Source organism: Phaenicophaeus curvirostris, chromosome 1, assembly GCF_032191515.1.
Source record: "Phaenicophaeus curvirostris isolate KB17595 chromosome 1, BPBGC_Pcur_1.0, whole genome shotgun sequence".
Lineage (NCBI taxonomy): Eukaryota > Metazoa > Chordata > Aves > Cuculiformes > Cuculidae > Phaenicophaeus > Phaenicophaeus curvirostris.
The window spans coordinates 184,779,059-184,792,218 of record NC_091392.1 but is presented as its reverse complement, the minus strand read 5'-3'; the positions used below and the strand labels follow the sequence as shown (position 1 = coordinate 184,792,218).

At 40.6% G+C, this 13,160-nt stretch overlaps 1 protein-coding gene across 1 annotated transcript; it reads left to right on the top strand.

Annotated features, from left to right (window-relative positions):
* Nucleotides 1-410: 410 nt before the first annotated feature.
* On the top strand, nucleotides 411-12,723 carry RFC3 (replication factor C subunit 3). The gene is made up of 9 exons (XM_069882567.1): nucleotides 411-597; nucleotides 2,050-2,187; nucleotides 4,065-4,132; nucleotides 7,043-7,140; nucleotides 8,688-8,869; nucleotides 9,110-9,246; nucleotides 9,324-9,422; nucleotides 9,960-10,029; nucleotides 11,676-12,723. Exons 1-9 carry the CDS (start codon nucleotides 511-513, stop codon nucleotides 11,865-11,867), a joined length of 1,071 nt encoding a protein of 356 aa, XP_069738668.1. The 5' UTR covers nucleotides 411-510; the 3' UTR covers nucleotides 11,868-12,723.
* Nucleotides 12,724-13,160: the final 437 nt, after the last annotated feature.

The window sequence follows — 13,160 nt, the reverse complement described above, 5'->3', positions numbered from 1 at the left end:
CAAATGAAAATATCATTGCCTTTGATTCGAAGACTTTGTTCTTTTCAATATTTTACGAGTGAGTGATTGTTTCTCACAACCCAGAGGGTGGTGGAGCACCGAACAGGCTCCCCACGGCTCCAAGCCTGACAATATTCAAGAAGCATTCGGACAACCCCCTCGGCCCCACGGTGTGAACGCGGCGTTTGTCCTGTGCAGGGAGGGGAGGTGGACTCGATGATCGTTGCCGATCCACCTCAGGTCATTCTAATTCTGTTCTATGCTCCCAGGAGACCTCGCCAGGCGCACCCATCACGGTGTCCCGGTCCCGCCTGCCGAGGGGACAGCGGGGAAGCAGCCGCTGGGCGGGGGGGTTACAACGCAGAGCTGGGCGGGGCGGGGCGGCGCCGCGTTTCGGCCCCGTCCGGCGGCCCCAGCGAAACGCGTCCCTCGGCGGCCGCCGTACCGGCCGCTCCTCCTGCCACCGCGGGGCGGGCGCTGCGCGGGAGGCGCGCGCGCTTTTTGACCGCCATGAGCCTGTGGGTGGACAAGCACCGGCCCGTCTCCCTCGGCAGGCTCGACTACCACCGCGAGCAGGCGGCGCAGCTCCGCAACCTGGTGAGGGCCCCTCTCCTCCCCGCGGCGCAGATCCTCCCGTGAAGCCGCTCCCGCCGGTCTCCGGGGCGGGGGGCGTTCCCTCGGCGCAGGCCCCGGCCCTCGGAGGAGCCTCTCGGCCCGGCCTGCGCGCTCAGGGAGAGGCCGCGGGAGAGGGGTGGCTCGGCTTCTGCAGGAGTGATGTGTGTCTGAGCTGCCTTGGCTGGGAATCCTCGAGTCACAGAATAGTTTGGGTTGGAAGGGACATTAAAGATCATCCAGTTCCGACCCCTCTGACGTGGGCAGGGACACTTCCTACTAGATCCGGCTGCCCAAGGCCCCATCCAACCTGGCCTTGAACACCTCCGGGGGGGGGCAGCCACAGCTTCCCTGGGCAACCTGTGCCAGGGCCTCACCACTCTCATAGTGAAGAAATTTCTCCTTATGTCTAGTCTAGATCTGCTACTCTCCAGTTTGTACCCGTTGTCCCTAGTCCTATCACTACAAGCTTTTGTAAACAGTCCTGCCCCAGCTTTCTTGGAGCCCCTTCAGGTACTGGAAGGTTGCTCCAAGATCTCCTCGCAGCCTTCTCTTCTCCAGGCTGAACAACCCCAACTCTCTCAGCCTGTCCTCGTATGGGAGGTTCTCCAGCTCTCTGATCATATTTGTAGCCCTCCTCTGGACCTGTTCCAACAGCTCCATATCCTTCCAGAACTGGGCAACAATATTCCACGTGAGTTCTCACAAGAGAGGAATAGAGGGATAGAATCACCTCCCTCGACCTGCTGCCCACACATCCTCTGATGCTGTATTGCTGACAGTAGGGCTTAGCTTGTTTCATTAAAGCTAGATGGGGTTTTTAAGGTGAGCAGCTGTGAGTAAGTCAGGAGCATATAACCCTTTGGGTAATAAAGGACTGCTTCCCCTGTCGGCTTTGTCGATGTCTCCTCACTGCACCGCTGGGCTGATTCGTTCTCTTGGTGTTTCTCCATGACTGTTATGTTTAACACATACATTTTGTGTATGAAAGTCCGTCAGATGCTTTTCAGGTCATGCTTTTAAGTTTTTCAAGACAGAGACTCCTAACTTAATTTAAATACAAACTATTTGTTTGCCTAGATTTAAGGCTTGCAAGTGGAACTACAAAGTAATTGTATGTATCCGTATAGTTAACCTGGAAAGTGTAAATGCTGAGGTGGGGCTTGTTTTTTTTTTCTTTCTTTTTTTTTTGTTGTTGGTCTTTTGGCATTTTGTTGTCTGTTTTTGTAGTTCTTACTGTTACATATGGTCTTCAGAAAAATATGTTCTATGGGAAATAATGCTGGGGTAAAGGGATTCAGTAGTTCTAATACTAGGTACTATGTTGTAAGTGAGCTGGAAAAGTCATTCAGTATATACTTGGGTTGAGATATGGTAAATTCTCTCTTATGAACAAAGTATTGTTGTGGATAACTAATTATCTTGCTTTGTATTCAGGTTCAGTGTGGTGACTTCCCTCATCTTTTGGTGTATGGACCCTCAGGAGCTGGAAAAAAGACAAGGATAATGTGTTTGTTGAGGGAATTATATGGTGCAGGAGTGGAAAAACTGAGGATTGAGCATCAGAGTATAACGGTAAAAAAATCCTATCTACTTCAAAGTCATGTGGATATTTATATACTGATATTTTTCTGTTGTGAGGCCTTTACATTTGTTTGGCTTTTAAAATATTTTTCACTCAGTATCTTCAGGCACTTCTGTGTAATTAATCAGACTAGTTTGGTTATTTGAACAATGGTTTTGCCACATAGTCCTGTTCCTTAGGTCTTTGTGAGTAGGAGGATGTGGAGTTTTTTGTTTTGTTATCTGTGGTTGGTTGGCATCTTGTGGAGGGTTGGGGCTTTTTTTCCCACAAATCAATTTGGACAACAACATGTGTTGTAATAGACCAGCTCAAATAGATGTATGGGATTTCATATGGCTGTAGAAGTAACCATTATATTTTAAATGCTTAGCACTGCTTTTCTCATATATACAAGTTCTAATTTGTTTTCTTATTCCTATAGTGACCAAGGGTGAGGAAAAAGCTTAGGTACTTAATGACTCCTTTGACTCAATCCTTAATAGTCAGACAAGTTGTTCTCTGGGTGCCTAGCCCCCTGAGCTGGTAGACAGCGACAAAGGAGCAGAATGGAGCCCCCAAAATTGTTAGTGACCTGCTACGCCACCTGGACAGACACAAGTCTATGGGGCCAGATGGAATCCACGCAAGATAACTGAGGGAACTGGTGGAAGTGCTCACCAAGACACTTTCCATCATTGATCAACAGTCCTGTCTAAATGGGGAGTTCCCGGTTGACTGGAGGTTAGCAAATGTGACTTCCATCTACAAGAAGGGCCGAAAGGAGGATCTGGGGAACTACAGGCCTCTCAGCGTGACCTCGGTGCCAGGAAAGGTTATGGAGCAGATCATCTGAAGTACCACCACGTGACACGTACAGGACAACCAGATGATCAGGCCCTGTTAGTATGGGTTCAGGAAGGGGAAGTCCTACCTGGTCTCCTTCTATAACCAGGTGACCAGCTTAGTGGATGAGGGAAAGACTGTGCACATTGTCTACCTAGACTTCAGTAAAGCCTCTGGCACCGTTTTGCACAGCATTCTCCTTGAAAAACTGCTGCTCATGGCTTGGACAGGTGTACTCTTTGCTAGGTAGAAGACTGGCTGGATGGCCGGGCCCAGAGAGTTGTGGTGATGAGAGTTAAATCCAGTTGGCAGCTGGCCATAAGTGCTGTTCCCCTGGGCTCAGTGTTGGAGCCAGTTCTGCTTAATGTCATTATCGGTCATCTTGATGAGGGCATTGAGTGCACCCTTGGTGAGTTTGCAGATGACACCAGGTTGGGCAGGAGTGTTGCTCTGATTGAAGGCTCTGCTGAGGGATCTGGACAGACTGAATCTTTGGGCCAATGCCAATGGATGGAATTCAGCGAGGCTCAGTGCTGAGTCCTGCACTTGGGTCACAACAACCCCATACAATGCATCTGGCTTGGGTATGGATAGCTGGAAAGCTGCCTGGTAGAAAAGGACCTGGAGTTGTTTGACAGTGACTGAACATGAACCAGCAGTGTGCTCACATGGCCAAGAAGGCCAGTAGCACCCTGGTTTGCACTGGAAATGACGTGGCCAGCAGGACCACATTTCTTTTAAAAGGCTGACTCCAATATTAAGAATTCTTTTCCTGAAACTCGATAACTGGAGTATGCATTATATGCATTATGTGTTGCTATAGTAGTTAATGTTATTATTTTACAAACTGGATGATGTGTCATTACTCCGTCTTTTGAATGTGGGGCTGGGGGAAGGAGATGAATAAATTTTGTGCTTCAGCAGTTCTTTGATCTCTGAGACTTTTGGTTTGCCTGTGACCTAGCCAGTTGTAATCTCTAAGATAATTCTTTGCATCTGAGTCTTAGAACACTCTGAAGTTTAATATGCTTACTTATGCTTACAGGCACCTTCCAAAAAGAAAATTGAAATTAGCACCATTGCAAGTAATTATCACCTTGAAGTTAACCCAAGGTAAGTGTACAGTAAAGATGCCCTGTTTCAAATATTATTGTTAATATTGCAGGTGCTTTAAACCTGGGTATATAAGGGCCTGATTGCCCAATTTATTGCCTGGGCAAATTTAATTGTGGTATATGGTTTTGGACAAGAAATGGGCACAGGGAGAGGATTTTAATTGAACAGCTCTAAATGAACAAAAATGTGGATTACTATGTACTAAAGACAATAACGTGCTGCTTAACTAACCATGTAAGAAGGCTGATTTTGAGGACTGTGTAACAGAAACAATTCTGCATTCACAGATTTAACCATTTAAGTTGAAATTGAGAACTGTTTTTGGAACCGATACCCCCATATTGTTCATTCTTTCACAAATACAAAAATAAAGTGATTTGAAAGTGAGGCTTACCCAGTAACTCTTTAAGAGTTTAGAGTACGGGAAAGAACACCACCATGAATCTGGGAATCTTGTCATGAGTGAGGTCAGATGTTGATTTAAATGACAGAAGCTGTAATGGAGCATTGTATGTCTTCTTTGACAGTTGCAAAATTGCTGGTGATAGTTCACTGACCCAAAGTAAATACTTACATTTACCTGTAACCCTTAAATATCACTTTAAATTAGATGAGAATAAATGTCATTGTGCACTGGGAGGCTTTGGTTACATTGGCTTTGCTGTCTAGATTGCAGTTACGAGACATTGTGTATCCTGAAGTAACTTCTAGCTTTTTGCTTATTGATAAACCTTTTCTCATGTTGTTCTGCATTTTAGAAGCTATTCTTGTGTACCATGTCTCCTTTAAAAGCTTATTCTGCAGCAAATCTCTGTGTATTGGTTAGTGAATATCTGCTGTTTTTCTAATACGTACCCAGATAATTAAAGCCGAGACTTTTATTGGTTTGAATATGTCATTTTGGTGATATAAAATGTCTAACTATTCAGTCTTCTTCTGGTAACCTAATCTTACTATTATTATTTCTGTTACTCTCCATACATCACCTTTAGCTTGAAGCACATAAAATGGTTGTATTTTACTTTTCTAGAAAAATCTTGAAAGTATGGAACTGCTGTATGGGTTTGTAAGAGATGAAAAAGCTAACACTTCTCTTACTCCCAAGATTTTGCCCATGCAAATACATTTCTTTTAAATTGATTGTTTGGTGTTGTTTGGGCTTAATTTAGCCTGAGGGAAACCTACAAATTTTATGGAGAGGCCCACATCTTCCCTGGCATCCCTTGGGCTGTCCAGTTTGGGTCACAGCATGGCTATTGTATTATAATAGTAATGCAGAGTTTTGATTAAGAATGAATTTATTGATTCACAGGCTGTAAGCGATCAAGCAATCATCATGTTTGTCTGCCTAGACAGTGAACAGTGTGCTGTGCTGTAGTCTCTGAAGTCTGGTGGAATTCTGATACTGTGAAATCATGTTGTGCATCTTGAGTAACATGGAACATGACAAATGGCTAACTTCTGGGGAGGACCCTGCAGACATTGAATTTATTATAGAACTTTATTCGATAGAGCTATTCTTTTTCCTTCAAAAGGAGGATGTTGTTTGAATTCAAAAGGATTGTGTACTTGTCACTTGACTAGCTTGGGTAGATGCTTTGAAATGGGTTCTCCTGGGGAAGCGTGTAATGAAAAAATAAGCGACAACAAAAATTAAACATTTGTGTGATAACTGCCTTTGTTCATCCTTTTCATGGAGTGTTTGATGTGGTCACCAAATATCAAGGATAGTCTTTCACCATGAAATTATAATGCTAGATTTTTAGTTATTGCAGAGAAAAATTTATTTTGTTTGTGTTTGGAAACTATTTCAATCACTTCCCATTTCCAAAATATGACCTAGCTTGTAAGTAGAACTGGCATGTTTCATTTTGATTTTTGTGCTATAATAACAGGTCTGCTCCCTTGCTAAAGCACAGATCTCTGCAGTCAAATTCAGCATAGCCTGTACAGCAGATTGTGAACTGTTGAGCTAATGTACTTCTATACATTCTGCTGCTACCTTCTTAGCCAGAATGAAGGTCTGGTTGAGTGGTGATTAGAACATGAAAGGGAAATTACTTTTTCATTTGCTTGCCAGTGAAATATTGCAGAGCTACTTCTGCCTTTGTGGAGGTGATAGTCTATGCTTTTTTTTTCCGTTCTTTTTCTTTGCTTTTTTCAGTAATCTAGCTTGCAAGTCAGTCCCCAGTTGGTTGTTAACTAGTAAAGGTATCTGAGCTTCTAACCAGAGGGCTAAGAAAGCTGTGCGGTGGTGCTCTACAGGATAGTAAGGAGAAGAGGCTGGAAGGAAATCTAGTGCATCCTTGTGTTTTTCTGCCTTCTAAGAGGAAAACTGTTAACTACATGTGCTGTAGTAGTACTTGAGTATCAGTCTTTTACTACAACTGTTTAACTTCACTGTGTCTGCCATTGAAGTTGACATTAAGCATTTAGGTTGTTCATGGTATGACATCTAATTTTCAAGGGAGAAGAACCTAAGCATTTACATCAGTCCTTTGAGTCAGGCATCGTTATGTGGTTAGACTTAATTTTTCTTCCCACAATGGGTAAAAATGTTCACTCTGCACATCTTTGTCCAAATCACAAATAACAAAGGTTTGGATTTCTCAGACTAGAAAAATAAGTTGTAGTTTAAAGAGTTAATAAAACATTTGACCGTGGTTTCATTACTTCCCAATACCGTGCTACTAATCCAGCTGTGCTTGCATGTGCTTTGGGTTGTTTCTATTATTGAGAAGGTAACTTTTGACAAAGTATGTGTGTTGGGCTTAATTCTAACCTCAAGAGCTTCTGAATTCTTTTGGCATCCTTGTTTTCTCAGTTGACTAAAAGGCTGCTTAGGAAGTACTTTAAATGTGCTATAAAGGTGTTTTAAAACCAGTTTTATTCCAATCCCTGGTACAGTGATGCAGGAAACAATGACCGTGTAGTAATTCAGGAACTCTTGAAGACAGTAGCGCAATCCCAACAGCTTGAGACAAGTACTCAGAGAGATTTTAAAGGTGAGTAAAACCAGTTAAAACCAAAATACTTTTAAAGTTTATTTTTCAGAGATTTTAGCAGATGTTTGTTTGTACCTGTATATTGCATGAGGGCACACATGAACCTTCCCCACTTTAAAAAAAACAGCCTCCTGTTTTCTTCAGCTGTGGAAATATCTTGAGTAGGTAAATATCAGAGTGTGATTGGCTCTTGTGTTGGTGTCTTAGGAGGACAGATTGTACTTGAATGACTGTGGCTGGGCAGAGGGAGCTAGGACGCCTGTTGTCTTTTTCACAAGTGTACCACTGAAATGTACTGTAACTTAGCTACAACTGTAGATCATTAAGCTGAGTTATGGGCTACTGAGGCTTAATATTGAATTGAGGGGCAGGATAACCTCAGGGCAAACAGTGCTGTGCAAGTCAGGTGGTAGCCACTTATTTGTAGTGTTTTGGGGGGTGATCTGTCTTAACCAGAAAGTTTAGAAGCATTTTATCCATGGTGTATGGAAGGAAACTGGATAAGAAAATAAAGAAGATTTTCAGTGAGTATTCCAAGGCACATACTGCTACAATGTGTTTATTTTTCCTCCCCATGACTAAATTGAAAGCAAAGTCAGAACTGTATAACAAGAGCTTGAAGGAGAGAAGAAGTCATGACAGATAGAGTAGAGCAGAAATTAGTTGAAATGGTCATAAACTTAGTACTTTGTGCCATTTTCCTCACTGTTCTCTGGAAACGCTCTACTTCATCTAAGCTGCTAGGCACTGATTGGCTCTACCAGTTCTTGATGTATATAACCTTACAGTTGGAGTCATGTCATACACTCAAAGCTTATGGTAGTCTGGCTGGTCTCTTCAGGCTCCATATATAACGCGAAGAGAAATGGGAGAAGAGTAATGGGCTGACTTCTTCATCCAGGGTATTCTCACTGACCATTCAGAGTACTGAAATGAGCCATCTATGAGTTACCTGTGGAGGAACATGCAGAAGGTAGTTGGTTAGGTTAGATGCTTCATATTAGGTGTCTCCTGATCTGAACTGGTTTTGGAATACTTTTTTTTTCCTTAAAAGACCATGGAAGGGTACTATGGTTACAAAAACATGCCAGCTTTCTACTACTCCTTTGTTAAGCTAAGATATTGACTTGTAAATATAAAATGTATTGAGGAGGATCTTCAATAAATTTGTGCTTTTTGATATGTCCTTATGTCATATTTTTTTTGCATTTCTTACTTAAAAATGCCTTTTAAAATTTACTATAGTAATTATCAAAATGAAAGCTTCTGTACCTACCTGTATTATTTCTGGACACTGAAGTGCTGCAAGCCCTGCTCTGAAGAAATTGATGTTCTAGGACAAGAATAGAGAGTGTGAAGGAGTAGAAGGTTATACAGTCAAAAAAACATGTGGGTTGTCTAAATCTTTATTTTCCTGCCTGTGGAACCACACTGCTTTTTTCTGCTTGTATCGCTTATTTTGGTATTATTGCTTGTATGTCAAAGTATACGTTGATTAGACAGATTTGATATTAATAAAAAATTGCACTTTTTAACCCTTTTTTCAGTGGTGGTGTTAACAGAAGTTGACAAACTTACTAAAGATGCTCAGCATGCTTTACGAAGAACAATGGAGAAGTACATGGCGACCTGCAGGCTGATCCTGTGCTGCAACTCCATGTCAAAAATTATAGGACCTATTCAGAGCAGATGCCTGGCTGTGAGAGTGCCTGCGCCCAGCACTGAAGATGTATGTGAAACAGAAGCAAAAATGTTATTTAAAATTTTTTACCAGATAGGTTCTTGCTGTTGACTTGGGAAACATTTTACTTCCACAAAGTGACCTACTATTTCTTTGTGGTGGGTTTGTCAAACATGTCTTATGACAGACTGGTCCTTCTCTGGTGCAGAAATGTTGCAAACAGGAGAATCTATAGGTGCTAAAACATTTGTTAAGTGTTGCACTCCATGCTGTCTGTTTCCCATCTAGATCTGCCATGTCTTATCCAGTGTGTGTAAGAAAGAAGGCCTGACTCTTCCTCAGGAACTGGCTCAAAGACTTGCAGAGAAATCTGGCAGGAATCTTCGGAAAGCACTACTTATGTGCGAGTCCTGCAGAGTACAACAGTAAGTCTCTGCTAACCATTAAAGTGAATTAGGTGACAGTTTGACTTAATTTTTTTTAAAAAAATATTGTTATGTAGGTATCCTTTTACTGCTGATCAAGATATTCCTGAGATGGACTGGGAAGTTTATTTGAGAGAAACTGCAAATGCTATTGTTGGTCAACAGACACCACAAAGGTGAGTGAATACACTTGCTTGCAGCTATGAAGTTTTTGTTGCACTCTTAAACCTAAAAAAAAATGTTACTTTTAAAATGTGACATCTTTACTTGAGTTATATGTAGCTTTCTAGCATTTCTTCTGGAGCTGGTACTTTGCAGCCTGAGGAAATGAGCTTTAAAGTTGCAAAAGGTGTCTGAATGAGCTTCAGGAACTGAAACAATTGTTAACTAATGTTAAGCAAGAATAATAATTTAGGTATGAACAGAAAATAAAGGGAGACAAGCCTGAGACAAATTCTAATAGCCTTGCGGCTTCTAGATTAACTGAGACCATGGTAACTGGAGGATATGCAACTTATTTTACTGTTTTGAATAAAAGTTGATGTTGCATTTGAATTGAAACTGACTGACTTGTGCAATGCATTTAGGGTTTAAACCAAAATCGGAGAAGAACCTTTGCTTGGGTTGACCTTTTTTTTTTTCCACAAATAGTGAAAAAAACGTAGTGTGCTTTGGGGATGCACCCCTGATACTTTGTGGTGTCTTTCTAACAGGCTTATAGAGGTCCGTGGACGGCTTTATGAACTCCTGACACATTGCATTCCTCCTGAGATTATAATGAAGGTAATTCAGCTTCATTATCTAGCTTTTAATGTATTATAAATAGTAACGCTATGACAATCTTGAGTTTAAAATAAAACCAAACCACACCAAAACATACCAAATTATCTAAATATTGATGAAAATCTGTGTCCTTCCCAAATGGATATGGGTGACCAAAAGATACTTTTCTCTTGTGTTTCTTTCCACTATAGTAATCAAAACAGTCTAGGTTATCACTATGAAGCAATAATTAAAGACTTTGTTTCTGCAGAACATTAGTACATAGCATTCACTTCTCATGATCCACAACCAATATACTAGACTTGTTACTTAGATTCGTGCTTAAATGTTAGGAGTAATGGTTTTGAGCCGTGTAGATTTTGAAAGCATGAAGATGCTGTTCTCTAATTCAGAAAGTGTACATGTCAAGTTTGTTTTTGTTGTGGACTTCCTTGTTCACTCCTCTGTTGAAAGGTTTACCAAAACTTGTTCTGTGATCATAGAACAGCAGCATCATAGCTGAGGAAAAGCAAAGGAGGACATGCTTTGTCTCCCTGAGGAGTTCTCAGGCAAGGCATTTTATGGGCTAATTTTGATATGGTTTGGGGTTGGTTTTTTTTGTAAAAGTTTTGTTGTTATAAGTTCAATATTTGCTATATCCTAGTGGAGAGCTTTGCTGAAGTATGCTATACCAGCAGGTCTCTTCAAAGACAGAAGTCATCTTTGCAGAAAAAGCAAATGGGACGTGAATGTTTTTGTTTTAGGCAGTATGAAAGGCCAGCTAGAGCAGAACAAAGATTGAAGCAAATGTTTGCAACTTACTCTAGGAGGACTTTGCCATCAAATGTAATTATAAGATGATAAATTTCTTTTGGCATTGACTGATTGCTTCTTTCTGGCAGTTTTGGTAGCAAGATATTTCTTTAACCTTCCTTTCTTATGGTAGGTTAGTGGGTCCTGTGTTGTTTGAAGACTGTTGTCATCAGGTCAAAAGTTCTCTGCCCACTCACTCTTCATATACTTGAAATGGTCTAGAGATACTTCTGATTTAATCCTGTTTTAATTAAGATGGACTTCAAGTGACTTTATTACTGTCTCTGATCTAAAGTAATGCTTTTTTTGTTTTTGCAATGACTGCGGTATTGCTGTAAAGTATCTTGTGTGTGTCTACACATACAAATGTACATAAACAGATATACTTGAATTTTAGATAAGCTCTTTCCTTGTTACTTATTGATGTCATTTCTTTTTGTGCTCAAATGTTGTTGAGATAGGAAGTGATTTTAATACACTTGCTATCTTGGTAAAAATTCTCTCTAGAGCCACGTGCATCCATGCAGTAAAGGTTACAGTATTTGGAGACGAGGTTAATTTATTTTCTTTGTTAAGGCATAAGTCATTCCTTTAGATGATTTATCCTATCTAAGAACACAATACGCAACATCTATTTTGACATGGGGAATTTATTTTGAAATAAATTTCTGAAGAGACAGTTGCCTGAATCAAGTTCTGTCAAATAGGTGGTGTAATGATTCCCGAATGTCAATTCTGTTGGATTCATGAGTGAACTATTGGTCATAGCCTGGCTCTTCTCAGAGAAATGTTATCCTCTTAACAAAAAATATATAATTTTTCAAAATACTGTCCTTTTTTTTTCCCCCTTTTAGGGCCTCTTGACAGAACTTCTCAATAACTGTGATGGACAGCTGAAAGGAGAAGTTGCACAGATGGCTGCTTTCTATGAACACCGCCTGCAACTGGGCAGCAAAGCTATTTATCATCTGGAAGCATTTGTGGCAAAGTTCATGGCAATTTACAAGAAGTTTATGGAGGACGGACTAGATGACATGATGTTCTAACTCTCATGTCCAAAGTCATACACAGAACGTTGTGTCATGATGCCAGTAATATTGCAGATGTTGTCTACTTGTCCATGCTTGTGGGTCTAGTTCAAAGTCAAATATGCTATTAATATAAACCACAGTGAACTAAAGAATGATGTTCAGTTTTAGAAACCATACGGATTGAGAGCTGTAAATCCATCTTTACATCCATACAAAACATGTTAGCCTTTCAGGAAAGACGAGTTGCCTTGGAAGATGTGTAAGATTATAGTTGTTTTGCAGTATTTGTAAGCAGACATGAAGAAAAGAGTATTAAGGATGCTGTATGCTTGCTTTTTGATTCTTCATGGGCAAGGCTGCAAGCAGAGATGGTTTTCCACATTGTGGTATGTTCAGGTTTGAGCATATATTTTTGCCACTTGATTTCTATATCTCGCTACTTGTTTGGCTTCGCTTCTTTTAGCCACAACATTTTCTGTGGCGTGCTGACGGTGTTTTCTGTCTGTAAGCGGTTGCATTGAAATTGTGGATGAGCAATACTTCTGTATTGCTTGTAAATCATTTTGACAACATGGAATACTTTGCTTAGAAAGAATATATTTATATATAGTGAGTCTATCTGACTTGCTATCTGACGCTCTTGGGTTCACCTCGACATACATAATAGTGGTCAGGTAAAGATTATTCTCTTAACTGTGGCTTAGCCAAGGGTAAGGTTTCAACTTTTGACAAGTATTCTTTCATCTCTTGAAACAGTATGGCATTTTTTTAAAAAAGCAAAATAAATTGTAGAAAATATGAACAACACCTGACAGGCTGAATTTGTGTTTTGTACTGTTTGGGACTACATTGGTCTGTGCATTCATTTGCTTTGATGTAGACTGTCTTTCAGTAAGGTGGGATATACTCTCCCCATTGTAATACTAAAGGGAGACACTGAAGTTTAAAAAAAAAACCAAACCAAAAAACAACAACAAAAAAGGAAAAAACAACCCCACAAAATAGTAAAAAACCTGACAAACATTACTTATTCCACTTTGTGCTTCAAGTCTTTCACACATTGTGCCTATATAATATGATACCATAAAAATAACTGAATTCATGGCCTTTGTTTTGTCAGTCTGTTAATTTAGACTACTACGAGGTAGCACTTAAAGATCAAGGGAAATACTGTTTCCCGTTTCTCTTCCCAACTGTTTTTTTTTTAATAGGGAAAAGTTTAGTATTTAGGGATAGTTGTGCATAATGGCAGCTTTTTGGAAGCTAGAACCTCTAGTAATTGATAAAGGATCTTGCTAGTTAGTAATG

Coding starts and splice junctions, on each gene's coding strand:
- RFC3 (XM_069882567.1), top strand. CDS start 511: ATGAGCCTGTGGGTGGACAAGCACCGGCCCGTCTCCCTCGGCAGGCTC. Junction 4,133..7,042: donor CACCTTGAAGTTAACCCAAG/GTAAGTGTACAG, acceptor TCCCTGGTACAG/TGATGCAGGAAACAATGACC. Junction 7,141..8,687: donor TACTCAGAGAGATTTTAAAG/GTGAGTAAAACC, acceptor CCCTTTTTTCAG/TGGTGGTGTTAACAGAAGTT.